This window comes from Triplophysa rosa, linkage group LG13, assembly GCF_024868665.1.
Source record: "Triplophysa rosa linkage group LG13, Trosa_1v2, whole genome shotgun sequence".
NCBI classification, from domain to species: domain Eukaryota; kingdom Metazoa; phylum Chordata; class Actinopteri; order Cypriniformes; family Nemacheilidae; genus Triplophysa; species Triplophysa rosa.
Genome location: NC_079902.1, coordinates 1895911 through 1910572, shown reverse-complemented (window position 1 = coordinate 1910572; position 14662 = coordinate 1895911). Strand labels below are relative to the sequence as shown.

Below are 14662 nucleotides of genomic sequence, written 5' to 3'. Positions count from 1 at the left end.
GCGCTCATGAGAGAGGCGGGCGCACATCTCCACTGAGTAGAAACATACCCCTAGATATGTTATGGATCGACTCGGCAGAAGCTTGCTCTTCGGCACGTTCACCTGCAGCCCCAGGGATGACAAGTGACGAAGCAGTGTCTGCGTATGACTGACAAGCACATCTCATGAATGGGCTAGAAGCAGCCAGTCGTCCAGATAGTTCAGAATGTGCATACCACTCGCTCTGAGAGGGGAAAGCGCTGCGTCCACGCATTTCGAGAACGTGTGTGGAGCCAATGCCAGTCCGAACGGCAGCACAGCAAACTGGTACGCCGCTCCGTCGAACGCGAACCACAAGAAGCGCCGGTGGCTCTGGGCTATCTGAACGTGAAAATATGCATCCTTCAGATCCACGGACGCAAACCAGTCCCCTGGACGAACTTGCGCCAGGATCTGTTTTAGCGTGATCATTCTGAACGCCCTCTTGTGAAGTGCTCGGTTGATGGGTCTCAAATCCAAAATAGGACGGAGTCAGCCATCTCTCTTGGGCACCACAAAATACCGGCTGTAGAAACCGCACTCTACCTCGCTTGGAGGAACCCGCTCTATCGCTCTTTTCCCGAGCACGCTGTGAATCTCTTGTCTCAGCACCGGAGCGTTGCACGGCAACAGCTTGCTGATATTCCGGAGACGCGCTCTGCCCTCGCGAGGCTAATTGCACTGGCGGGGGAATGTGAAGCGCGTGAGGCTCCGGCCGCCGCTCTCCCACGGGAGCTACCGTGGGCGAGGGGATGACGGTTATAACATATTCTAACTGTGGCTTCGCGCTGCACCGTGGCAGGGCAGGGGACACAGTGTGGTGTGAGTGAAGGGGAGAGAGCTCCTTTTGTGAGGAGGTAAGTGCTTTTAATACATGTACACACACAATTTTGAGCATTGCAACAATCGCCCGCAACAGCAGGGGAAACAAGATGCAAACGGCGCCGCTTGAGCACCGGTCCGCTCACAAACTCTCCCCTCCTCTCTGCAGACCCGTCAGGAAGGCGGCTTGGCACCCGAAGACGATCCGCTATTGCCTCGATGACCTCTCTTCTGCCCGTACTTCTTCCTAGCTGGGGCAGACCACTGCTTAGGCCAGACGTCCGGCCCAGGGTCTCGGGGAGCCGAAGCCGCGGCAGCGGGCTGCTTAGCCGGCCTGTGGGAAGAGCGCGAAGCAGACGAGGATCTCGCTCTCGGCGCCGGCTGCAACGAACGGCGAGGAAGCATGTGGCTCATGGCTTTTGCGCGCTTCTGCGCCTCCGCGAAGCGTTCCGACACGGACTCCATGACATCCCCGAAGAGACCAGAGGGAGTAATGGGAGCGTTGAGCAGCGACTTCCGGTCAGCCTCCTTGAGGTCCGCCAGCATCAGCCACAAATGGCGGTGAATGACGACCATGAAGCCCATTGACCTGCCGATAGCCTGTGCGGTGCGCTTCGTCGCCATCAGCGCGAAGTCCGTCGCCGCCCTCAGGTCCTTCACAGCGTCCGCATCCAAGGCGCCCCCATCCAGCGCCTGCAGAATCTTCGCCTGAAAGACCTGTAGAACCGCCATCGAGTGCAGCGTGGAGGCTGCCTCCCCGGCGGAGGTGTACGCCTTGTCGGCGAGGTGGGCGGTAAACCTGCACGGCTTCAACGGCAGACCTTGTCCCGCGCTCAGCGAAGAGGAGGAGGGGCACAGATGTACAGCGAGGGTCTCCTCCACGGGCGGCATGCGGGTATAACCATGGGCCTCCGCCCCGTCCACGTGGGCGAACATAGCCTGTGTGGCAGCGTGGACTCGCGCCGATTGAGGGGCCGTCCACGACTTAACCACGTGCTCGTGCACATCAGGGAAAAAAGGAGTACTCCTCTTCGGTGCAGCCTGGCGGTGGCCCACTTGACACTACCAGGAATCAAGCTTACTTTTAGCTAGCTCCTCCGGGGCGCTCCAGCTAAGGTCGAGCTCCTTAACGGCCTTTTCCAGCACCCTCATGAACTCCTCCTGGAGGTCTGGGGTGCTCTCCGAGTCGGTGCGGTCCCGCTCCGACTCCGCCCAGTCCTTCACCGAGGCCGAGATGGACATAAAGTCGTCGTCTTCCTCGTCGAGGCTGAAGGAAATGGCATCCGCAACGGGCGAGGGGGACGAAGGCTCTCCTCAGTGAAAATGACCGGGGAACGAGGCGACAGCAGAGGACGGCGACCCTGAGCCGGGTCGTCGTCGTCGCCACCACGTGGCATGGGTGGGCCCACCAGCGGCCCTTTGGCGGCAGTGGGCCTCGACCCGAATAATCCTCGAGCAACGTTCCTGCGAGTCCTCAAGACACGCGCCGGCGGGTCAGCACAGTACGCGCAATCAGACTCTCCGAATGCCGCCTCAGCGTGGGCTAGGCCCAGGCAGGTGATGCAATGCTCATGTGTATCCTGTGGGTCCATGGGACCCGCGCAAAGACAACAGAAGGTGGCCATCGGATGAAGAAGCTTCTGACGATATCAACGATGGCAGCGTGAAAGAGAAGATTCTGAGGTATTGTCGCTGTGCACTATATTTATACTGTCTGGTCGCCAGTAATTACATTCGGTTGCGAGCGCGACAATTGGCCAGTTTCACTGGCGTTATCCAATAAGACTTCGGGAGAGGTGAGAAGGGAGGAGTTCCCATATGCGGAAGCTTCCGCAATGTCGAGAGACCGCTCTCGATAGGGAACATCTAATACGCACAGCACTATTAATTCATTCGAATGTTTTTTTTGTCCCACGGCGCGATGACACAGGCCTGCACTTATAAGTGTTGTAGGTATTAGATGTTTTTTTGGTATGACAGCTGAACTTCAAGGAATTTAAACAGGCGCATCATTTAAAACATGCATTCATAACATAGTGCAGCGCTTCGTATAACGATTGGCTCATAATCATAATGAATGAAGTACCCACCACGCGCGTTAAGTTGAACACACCTTATCAACCTCAAACCGAACATTAGCGCCTGACAAGGTCTACACGTTCGTTCGAATAAACGGATATGGCGTTTTTGTGGGCATTCCCAGTAATGCAGACGCTCGTCCACACCCTAACATGTAATTTGCATGACTGTGAACAAGAAATATAAAATGAAAACGAAAATGAAATAAAAGAGAAGAGAAAATAAAATGAAAATCAAAGTTTACATTTTAATTTGAATTGTGTCAGTATTATTGCGTGAACATTAATAAAACCTTTGTAAAAAATGTTTTTACAATTTCTTTTTCACATTTGCCTTTTCATTTTCATATTGGCAGTCTTGCCTCGAGATTTTAGTGAAAATGAAATGTAAAATCACCAATTGCATTTTCGTTTTCAATTTGACAGGTACAACGCATTGTCAGTGTAAAAATGAAAATGAAAATAATTTCATTTTATTTTTCATTTTGGCACATATTGTGCACGCAGTTGTGTATAATGAAATTGCTAATCTGGTTTTCATTTTCATCGTTTAATTAATTTATTTAAATTTGGCAGGATTTGCCTCCCATACATTACGAGTATGAGTACATGAGCTTGGTATCGGGCCGCATCCCTAGTTACAACCGATTACAGTGTAATGCTGCATGATGGATATACAATAATGGTCAACGTTTAGGGTCACTTGACTAAATAGTTTTTCATGATCCCAATATCCTTCAGATGCAGATATAAATAAAAGAGTGCCAACATATTGCTTTTTTTCATTGCAAAACTAAAATGACATTGAATAAAAATGTGTTTGAAATATACCGACTTGGACTCAATAATAAAGAAAAGGCAACCGACAAGAAACCAGAATAGATGGGCACTAGTTGCATTAGTTTTCATATAAAATATGAATAAAGAATGACTGCATGTTATGTTAAATCAGTCAGATATTCTCTCTCACCCTGTACGGTAAGAAGAATTCCCTCTTGGCACGCAGGAAGTTGGAGAGATTTCCATATTTACAGTATTCCACTATGACCATCAGAGGACCTAGACATCAGAGACGGTTAGACGGAGGTCAGAAAATGAAATTTTATCTTTTAATCTCACACTTTATTCACCGAAAATCAGAAGTAAACTGCAAACCCCACTGAAACCGGGTTAACTACATATTTAGACGTTTACCTGTTTTGTTTTCTACATTTTGTATGTGAAATAGAGTGATTGGTACACACACACCATTTGGTTTGGTACATGCTCCGAGCAGATTGACGACATTGAGGTGGTTTCCGATGTGAATGAGGATTTTCAGTTCTGACATGAGCGCTTTGTGTTCGCTGGCGGTAGCTCCCTCTGTCCCAAACACCACAAAAACAGTTCCAGTGAATGTAAGCATCAAGATGTCCACTGACTGCGGTTTACAGACGAGAACGTACCTTTCAACATCTTGACGGCCACCGTGTTAGAGCAGGTTTTCTTGTCATGTGCACTGATAGAGGCCTCAATCACCTTTCCAAACGCTCCGTGTCCGAGCACCTTCCCTACAAACATGGAGAAAGAGTTCATTGTTAGTCAAATACAATACGTCTAGTATTGTAGTAAAGTTAAATGTGCAGTGTGTGAAAGTACCGAGACACAGTCTGTCTCGGGGTCTCTCCCATTGGCTGGAGTCATAGGGCAGGTATTCACACTGATCCTCCAGTGGCACCTCCCCTGGGTCCATGATGATTGACAGATAACCTGTCTTGATATCAGCTGGGTTCACCTGCGGGACAACAAAACAATGACTACCGCTGATTGAATGTAGAAAGAGTCTTGAAGAAATGCTGACTTGGCTGGCCACGTTCAATTTACAGTTAGAATGCTAATGTGGCTTGAAAAAAAGCAGATAATTACTTTGGAGCCCTGCGGACATTTCGACCGGATGTATAGGCGACGGAAGTTTCCTGAATGACTGAATTATTTATTACAGAGACTAAAAGGGTGAAATTCATGAGTTGAGTGTAAGGCGAACTGTTTGTACTGACCCGCTTAACATTGCAAAAGATGACGAGAAGAAGAACCCAGAAGAAGATGGCGATGACGCCCGTGCCGATGAGAATGACTATCTCTACGCTGGTCCTGTCATCAGAACCTGGCGGATGAAAACAAATGCCGTGTGTGTTAAAACTGTCTGTATAACCCCATATTTATCACAAAATCCATTCACACAACATGTCAGTTCTGAACCGCTCATTATCTTCATTACAATATTCGACTATATTCATTATTACAGTACTGAGAAACAGTCCTTCTGGTGAGCTGGTGCAAATCTTGGTGGGGATAATAAGCTAGTGCAGCGTATGTCGACTTCTTTAGTGTGATAATAGTCATTTGTCTAATATCCAACCCGATTTTAAGATTAACTGAGAATAGAGAAGATAGAGCATGAACAACGGAAAGGTGTGTGTGTGATGGTCAGGTTTAAAAGAAATGACATTACCACCAAAACAGTACAAATGTGACCCTGGACCACAAAACCAGTCATAAAGGTCAATTTTTCAAAATTGAGATTTATACAGCATCTGAAATGGTTGGTTGAAATCTTGATGTATGGTTTGTTAGGATAGGCCAATATTTGGTCGAGATACAACGATTTAAAAATATGGAATCTGATGTTGCAAAAAAATCAATAAATTGAGAAATTCACCTTTACGTTTGTATATCAGAGACGCTGTAGCAGGCCGTTTCGAAGAAGAAATAGGTTTGTTTTAATGCTCTCTATTGACTTACCACTGTAATGACGTTGTGGAGAGTAGATGAACCCGAAAGCTGAAATTCTAATCTAAACTTTACATAGATATTTTTTCGCGATTTTTGTAGGCGTGTTTCCGGCCATTTTTGTTAGCGATTTTGCTGCATCCACTCACAAAAATAAAGTTTTTATATATTTTAGGAATTTTACTAAATATCTTCATGGAACAGGATTTTAATTTAATATCATAATGATTTTTGGCATAAAATAAAAATCGATCATTTTGACCCATACAATGTTTTGTTGGCTATTGCTACAGATATACTCATGCGACTTCTGACTGGTTTTGTAGTCCAGTGTCAAAAATGTGTCTGTAATGACTAGAGTTAGAGGTACATATGAAACAGGTGTCTGTGTACAGGTTTGAGGGTTCCTGTGATGGCCAAATTTCTGAAAATGTCCTCACAAATGTAACAAAAAATCTTAAGGAGCACACTAAACATGTTTCATTTTAAATCTAATTATGTCAGTCTAATAACGGTCTGTAACAAGGTTATTTAAGAGATAAAAGCAGGGGATAGAAAACATCATTAGCCTGGTATGAAAGCAGTGGAGGTCTATGAGATGTCCTTGTGTCATAATGGAGTAAAACAATGGTGTGTGTGTGTGTGTGTGTGTGTGTGCGTGCGTGTGTGTGTGCGTGTGTGTGTGTGTGTGTGCGTGCGTGCATGTGTGTGTGTGCATAAGCTTATAACCTACATGTGGTTCTACCCCTGGCATAAATCTAAAATTTAACAATATAAGAGATGATAAAGAGAACACTGTACACCACAACGGCCTGTCACAAAAGAGATGTGCTCACCAATGACAGACACAGTGGCGGAGGATTGAACACAGCCCCTCTGGTTGCAGGCGGTGCACGTGTACAGACCGGCGTCCTCCTCTCTCACTCGCTGAATGCTCAGAGTCCGATTAGAGTCCTGCAGGAGGATCCCTGCACACATCCACAAAATCACACAATCACACAACCGGATTTCTGACTACATCACTTCACATACTGAAGCCGTAAGGTCCGTTTATTCTGCGCTGAAGTTTCACAATGAAAATGCACAACAAGCTCTTGAAATTTAAATGGATTTTGACTGGAAAAAATCGTTCCTCTGTGTCTTTAAAGTTATAGTTTTAAGGCTGGAATACACTACACGACTTTTAAAATCTGAAGAGATTTTTTAAAAACTAAATGTTTAAAACTTTAAATGTTTAATTGCGATTAATCGCATCCGGAATAAAGTTTTGTGTTTACGTAATATATGTCTGTGTACTGTGCATATTCATTTTGTATTTATGAAAACATATACACATACATGCATATATTTAGAATAAATAGTACATATAAAATTAACAAACATTTATATATAATTTAAAATATTGGTAAATATAATAAAAATTCCTTAATATGTTTACATGCATGTGTAAGTGTTTATAAGTACAACATCAATATGCACAATACACAGACATATAATATGTAAATACAAAATTTTATTCTGGATGCGATTAATCGCGATTAATCGTTTGAAAGCCCTAAAAACTAGACATCACTTCACACTTGCAGACTTTTTGAAAGTTTGCAGAGAAAAACAGGGCATCACACAAAGTCTGCAGAGTAGCACATTCTGCAACAAGTCCAGAATGAAAATCTGAGCAAACGTCTTGTAGTGTATTCCAGCCTTTAGTTTCGACTTTTTTGATGGATTTTTTTTATTTATTGTTTGAAACAATTTTTCAAACTTTTGAGTTTTGTTCTTTGCTATCTAAACTAATAATCAAAAGTCAAATATTTACCAGGACTGTTTCTGCTTCAATGACAGGGTGCCACATTTAAAATAGATCTTAAGACATAATTGTTTCCGAGCTTTTGTCCTCTCATTATAATAAATCTGCTGCCTCTTGATCCGTCATGTCTAATTTACTAAAAGATGACAGCTAGAACTCAAACAAAAACAACTCTCTTTTTTATTCTGGACTCTAGGAGAAACAGCCCACCATCACTTCAAAACAACCATCAGATACATTTAATGGCCAAGTGTTGATGAAAACCGTACGTAATTCACGACTTCAGTGCATTTTATAGGCTTTAAAATCGACTGCGGTTTCTCTATGAATACAATTAGCTCAGCAAAAGTGTTAACACAAATTCTGTGCAGACCTCCTGCTATTCTCTAACGCTTGAACTGAATTTGCACCCCTTATAATAACCCCTCAACACACACATGCGCACGCACGCACGCACGCACGCACGCACACACACACACACACACACACACACACACAGAGGTCTGCTTGAATTTTACTGCATGTGAATTCACTTATGAGCCGCTATCAACCCACATCCATCCCTCGAGGTGTGTCGTTTTACTCCCTCTACATGCAATATAGTAATGAACATATTCATCATGGAGATTGAGAGTGCATTAGTGTGAATATTTCAGACCTGGAATTACATTTTGCGTGTGACAGATAGTAATAGTGTGTGTATGTGTGTGAATATGTGTGTTCCTTTTCAAATATGTGCTGGTTTGGCTGGGACAGCTGTGTGGTGTATAATGTAAACTGTAATGGGATCATTTTAGATGGGGCCATTGTGTTAATGCGACGGGGGACTGAAGAACATGCAGAAAAATGAAGAGGGAATCAAAATAAAGAAAAACAGTGTACAGTTTGACTAGAAACGTAAGGTCTCCAGGCCTCACTTTATGGATGGTGGCTGAAGATATGTGCATATTGCAACGGAAGCGATAGTGAGAGTTTTAGGTGGATGCAGATCGCAAAGATACAGGCACATGTTAGTGTCTGTGTGTGCATGCGTGTGTTCTGATGTATGTAAAACGATCAACCATCAGAAAGAATGTGAAACATGTAAGTTGGTCATGTCATTTTCAGGCTCTGTAAGTCTCTGTGGTATTCCAGAGCTGATATGAGTCAGACTGCTCCTTCAATGTAAGTCAGTTCAACTTTTTTTATTGTATCAATCTAACAAATCTTTAATATCTGTGACTTTAGTTCAATATTCATGAGAGTTCACAGTTCAAATCCCTAACCTGAAGTACTAGGGATGTAACAATATCAAAATCTCACTGTACGATAATACTTCGATATAAAGTCCATGGTACGATATTTGTTGCAATATTTAAAATGACTAATTTTAATCCAAAAAACAATTGCACCAGATGGACCTTGCCAAAGGTAACATCTATTTTTTTTAACATTCTCTACGTTAGGCCCGGAAGACCTATCGTTTCATACAGTGACGTGACCACCTTAATATTGAGACAATTTTGCTATCGCGATAACACAATATCGATAATAGTGTTACATCCCTATAAAGTACTGTTTGAATGATAGTGATGCAAACACCGCTATTAAACGGATAGTTCTCCCCAAATTGTCAATTCAAACCTTCATGACCTTCTTTCTTCTGCAGAACACAAGAGAAGATATTTTAAAGAATGTTGTTGGTGAATGAACAACGGCGGTACCCATCGACATGCATTGGTTTTGTGTCCATACAATAGAAGTGAATGTGTACTGCCATTGTTCGGTTACCAACATTCTTCAAAACATGTCCTTTTGTGTTCTGCGGAAGAAAGAAAGTCATACAGGTTTAAAATGAAGAGATGGTGAGTAAGTGATGACATTTTTGGGTGAACTATCCCTTTAACTGTGCTGTAGGACAGACACGATCAACAAACCTGATATATGTTGGAGGGGCTGGTTGTCTTTGGACCAGGAGAGCTGGGGTGACGGAGTACCCTCCACATCACACTCCATCTGCAGCGACTCGCTCACGTTCACTGTCTGATTGGTGGGGTTGTGACGGTAGCGAGGTGCCTCCAGCGCTGCAAGAGAAAAAGACCTTTCATTTTGGTTAGGTCCAATGAGATATATCACATAGCAGATCAATACATAATGACCAAGACCGATTAACCGCCACTGTTGGGCCAGAAAATACTTGGTAATTGGCCAGTAACAGAAGTGTTATTAAATGACATTCACCTTTGACCGGGATGTACTTGCGGTGACAGTGTTTCTCCCCGCTGCGCCGGTTCTGCACCTCGCACACGTAGTTGCCCTCATCCTGGAGCTGGATGTTGGCGATGGCGAGCTCTAGGACCCAGTTGTTGCTGGAGGTCTGGAAGGAGAGCTTCCCCCCCAGAGACTCAGCGTACTGGTGCAGACTCTTACAGTCCAGCTCTGGTGGAACAGCCTGCGGGTCCAGACGGTACCACTGCAGGTTCTCATACGTGTAGTTGTCTGCATTACACTTCAGTCGCACCATATCCTTCTCCAGCGGTTCCTCTGACGGCTCCATCTCGATACCAAAGCCTTCTGGGATAGCTAAGCCAATAACAAACAGTAACCGTAAATCAGGATTTGCAGACACAGAAATGTGATAAGAAAAATGAATCACATTTTTTTATTGATTAATGAAAACATGTGACGTTGCCGCCATTATGCCAGTGTGCCACGGGTTTTGCCAGGGTATTGCTTTGTATTTACTCAAGTGTTTGGAGTCATCTTTAGCAGGTTTCTATTATGTTTACGCATTTGAGGAGATGCTTTTATCAAAAACGTTTTGAGATCAATTCAGTCCGTTCCCCCTCTAGGAATCGAACCCATGTCTCTGGCATTGCTAGCAATTGTTGGTGATCACTCACTTGTTACATAGAAATAGATCAAGCGTTCATCTTTTCCCACTTTGTTCTCAGCTGAGCACTTGTACATGGCGGACACGTTGGCATTTTGAATCACCACACGACCTACGGCCTGAAAAACAGCAAATCCAGATGCTTCATTTGGATCACAGCAAGACTCTCTCTTCCCTCCATCACTCCATTCCAGAGCCACACACAGGATATGACCTCACAGGTGCGACATAAAACAGGAAGAGAGTGTCGTGTGTTTATTCCCTCTCCGTCCAGGATGCGAGCACTGCAAGATTGAGTCAAATATTTCGAAAGTGGAAACTGTAACGCGTTTGCACCCTGCCGCCCCTAAATGTCACGTTTCAGATGTCTGGTGTGGTATGAAAACACTCGGGGTTCAAGCAGGGGGCACTTGGTTTAAATTTGATTCAGACATTTATGGGAAATGTGCAGGAAGGAATTAAAACAGGAAGGCAAACCTTTTCTTTCCCATCCACCATCTCAGTCAAAGTTTCGATACTCTCGATAGGATTGACAGTGTGGTCCGGATCCAAATCTATCCAGTCTTGACATACGGGAATCTTATCTCGCTGGCCCCTTCGACCCCTGTCAAACGTCAGTAGAAAGTCAGACTTTGAAAATATAATATGTAGATGAAGCATTTTATTCTCAATAAAAAATACGCTGAAAAATCTAAGAACGTAAATGATGTATGTGCGTGGGAATAAAGGTAAACGGGCAGGGAGTTGAGGAATATCAGGATGCACACGTGGGCAGTTCCTACACCAGGAAGAGCTTTCAGATGTGTCTACCTTCCTGTGTGTGATGAGAGCTAACTGAGGATACAAATAAAGGCCACAAACTGGCTCTCAAAAAATATAATGGCAGAAGCATACCTTTAAACGCTATATAGGCACATCAATAGTTTGGCTATTTCTACAAAATAGGTATCCCAGCAGACTTCAGCTGTTGGTGCGTACTGCGGTACGTCTGAACGTGACACCCATCCACAGTACATCCAAAGCGGACTATAGACGAGACTCAAACCGGTCTGATCTTCCTGTTCTTCAGACACAAAACTCTACATGCTAACAGAGCACTATAAATATCCCCAGCGCCCCTAACCTCTCCACCCTCCCCAGCTGCCTTATCTTCAGCGCTGCCACAGCGCCGCGAGAAAATAAACACAACACGACTGAAAAAAACGGGAAAGTAGCATCTCCATCAAGTGAGTGACCACAGGTACATCGCCAAAAGGGACAGAGATTATCCGCTCTGAACTCCGTGTGAACCGTGAGCTATCACATTTAACATTCAATAATAATTTGACAGCTAATATTCCCATTGAATCCGTACTGTTGCCAAGCACAAAATCCCATCAGTGCCTGAACATCCTGCTGATGTTTTTAACATCCGAACAAAGACTGCCGAGCAGCTCAGAACCCGTCATTCGTCGCTTACAGGGTTCTGCGGGTGCTGTTGAGACCGCAGGGGCTCCACGGCCTCCACTGCCAGGTGATGGTGGCCGGGGGGTTGCCGGTGGCGGTGCAGGTCAGGGTCTGGCGACTGCTCTTCCTGTAGGGGTTGGTAGGCGCTGCTGCCTCCTTCTCGTGGATCTGGGGAGGAACTGCACATGACGATGGTCTTTTAGTCCATATCTGTAAACTTTGAGGCCACCTACTGTATATGCTAGCATGCACTAGTAAGTTTACTGACATGATAGTAATGGATGAAACAAATATACAATCTATTAGAATTAGAGCTTTACCATTAACTATGAGGGTAAAGTTGAGTCTTTTCTCCAGGGAAGCTGCTGTGTTTTTCACTATCACTGTGTATTCACCAGCGTCCTGCTTACACATATCTCTGATCTCCAGAGCCTGATGCAGGACCTTAAATCTGCTGAACTCCGGCCGTCTGCTGATGAATTTCCCATTCTTATACCTGCACACACACACACACACAACCTAATAATACTGTCTCCATTATTTAAAATATATATAGACAATCTTTATTTTAGAGTCAACATGAAATAGTGTTTGCAACCTATTTTACTTGAGCAAACCACTGCAAAAAATGACTTTCTTACTTAGTATTTTTGTCTTGTTTACCAATAGAAATGTCAATCAAGATGCATTTTCTTGATGAGTAAAATGACCTAAGAAAACAAGTCTTGTTTTTAGACAAAAAAATATGACATTTCAGTGAATATTTGCTTAAAACTAGCAAAAAATCTGCCAATGGGGTAAGAAAAATAATCTTGAATGGAGGTAAAAAAGACAAAAATACTAAGTAAGAAAGTGATTTTTTACAGTGGCATTCATTGAGAAAAGCCCATAGCATCATAGCATCTTTCTTCATTGATTTACCACTGAGTTTCCGGTAAAGGGTACGCTGACAATTTCACTGAGAGCCGGACAGATATTTGGCCATCTTTAGCCTCTATAACAGATCCATTCCTGTAGTCCAAACTGATGAACGGCTTTTCTGTGGAGTACAAACAGCTGTTACATGACAGACGTTCAGATATGCAGTTTTATAGACGCACAGGTAGCACTAATCCGCTGTGACCTACCGTGAACTATGACTACAGTAGTGAGATCTCGTGTTATCTCCACACTCCCGGCAGAGCAGGTGTAGTAACCGGTATCACCCACGTGAACGTTACGGATGGTGAGGATGCTGGACACCATGGTGTTTTTTTCCAGGACGTTGCGCACGGGTTGAAAACTCGCCAGCCTTTTTTCCTGATACAGAACAGTTTCGACAATGGGAATCTCACCATTGAAGAAAACACATTATGGTAATGAGAAGATGTGGTGGAAATGAGCTGCTTAACTAAAATGAAAGTAAAGTTCGTTTTCAAATGCTCATCATTTTATGTATGTATGTATGTATGTATGTATGTATGTATGTATGTATGTATGTATGTAAAATACATTGCATTTCTGGATAAAATGACACATTTCACCCATAATCTTCAGATAATACAAGAAACCTAGATAAAACTAACTAACACTGGTGCAGAAATGAAATATTGGAGAGTGTAAATAATGCCTTGAACAGATTAGAAGTCACTGATCTGATAAAAACAGATGTGCGGGAGGATAATAAATATGACGGTTTGCATTTGCACAGATTTATTACTACAGAAAGCAATCGCACGAAAGCCACCGGTCATTTGTCCATAGGCCAATACCTCCTCTTTAATGAGATTAAGGTTGTTTATTCTGGATTGGACAGGTCTTGCAGTTCATTACATCGATAAGCACATCACACAGGCTGGTCCGCTCATTACCTTTTGGCCCGGATAGTCCCACTTGAATTCCACAGCGGCGTTGAACTCGACCAGAGCCGTGCAGTTGAGCACCAGAACCTCCCCCTGCATGAGCTCCACGGGTGAGTCCTCAGGAAACAGCTTGAGCTCGTAAAACTTAAACCCTGTTGAGTGTTATAAACATGGAGTGTTAAGCTTTTAGGGCTGCCGACATACTGCGTATAACTTTATGCCACTTCTGGAAGATCATTTTTTGGGCATATGTAGAAAGTAGAGCGGTGTTTGTGCATACAAAGGTGTTGCCAGGGAGATGCTATGTGGTTGCTAAGGCGCTCCTTTTTAGTGCATCGCTATTAGGAGGCTCAGCCTGATCTCACTGGAATTCTTAACTATTTTACGAAGTGGCTAATGTGTGAATTTGTATGATGTGAATTGTATGATTATTAGCACAACCCATACTACAATTAGATCGTACAAATTCATGGCCCGGTTTCATAGACAAGACTTAAGCTTAAGCCAGGACTATGCCTTAGTTAATTTAGGCTATTTAAGTCGCTTTTATTAAAATGCATTACTGATGTGCACCTTGAGATAAAACAATGGCACTGACATATTCTAATATATGTCAGGGCGAGTTAGTTTCAGTTAAGACAGCTCAAAATTCATTTTAGTCTGGGACTAGTCTTAAGCCTTCTCTGTGAAACCGGGGCCATATGATTTAGCCACATCATAAAAAACAATAATGAATCTGTACCCCTAAACCTAACCATCACTGGCAGTTTGTAAGAACACGTACACATTAGACACCTTGTAGATACAAATTCCAAGGAGATAACAGAGACAAATGTGTAGTGCTGTGGTTCTCCAGGACAAAGATGAAAAAAAAGTGGTCTGGACGTCTGTGTTTGTGTTCAGTACACTCACCAATGATCTCATTCATCCAAAAACATCCAACAGATGCTATTTCACAATTACTAGCATTAATAAAGTAACAAAAGTAATGCTCAAATATTTGTTAAGG

The 14662-nt window shown here is 43.6% G+C and overlaps 1 protein-coding gene across 5 annotated transcripts in view; it reads right to left on the bottom strand.

Moving 5' to 3' along the window:
• flt4 (fms related receptor tyrosine kinase 4) overlaps positions 1–14662 on the bottom strand; it is a 45245-nt gene that overhangs the window by 11760 nt on the left and 18823 nt on the right. For 4 of the 5 annotated variants that reach the window (XM_057349340.1, XM_057349342.1, XM_057349341.1 and 1 more), the window contains exons 6-20: positions 13663–13805; positions 12940–13111; positions 12734–12851; positions 12133–12308; positions 11826–11991; positions 10844–10970; positions 10377–10485; positions 9715–10056; positions 9411–9557; positions 6524–6655; positions 4955–5061; positions 4557–4692; positions 4364–4468; positions 4167–4280; positions 3889–3977 (exon numbers count right to left, since the gene is read on the bottom strand). In XM_057349340.1, coding sequence (XP_057205323.1) covers positions 3889–3977; positions 4167–4280; positions 4364–4468; positions 4557–4692; positions 4955–5061; positions 6524–6655; positions 9411–9557; positions 9715–10056; positions 10377–10485; positions 10844–10970; positions 11826–11991; positions 12133–12308; positions 12734–12851; positions 12940–13111; positions 13663–13805 — 2183 coding nt within the window. The remainder of the gene's footprint in view (positions 1–3888; positions 3978–4166; positions 4281–4363; positions 4469–4556; positions 4693–4954; positions 5062–6523; positions 6656–9410; positions 9558–9714; positions 10057–10376; positions 10486–10843; positions 10971–11825; positions 11992–12132; positions 12309–12733; positions 12852–12939; positions 13112–13662; positions 13806–14662) is intronic. The other variant, XM_057349344.1, reaches the window with a different exon arrangement.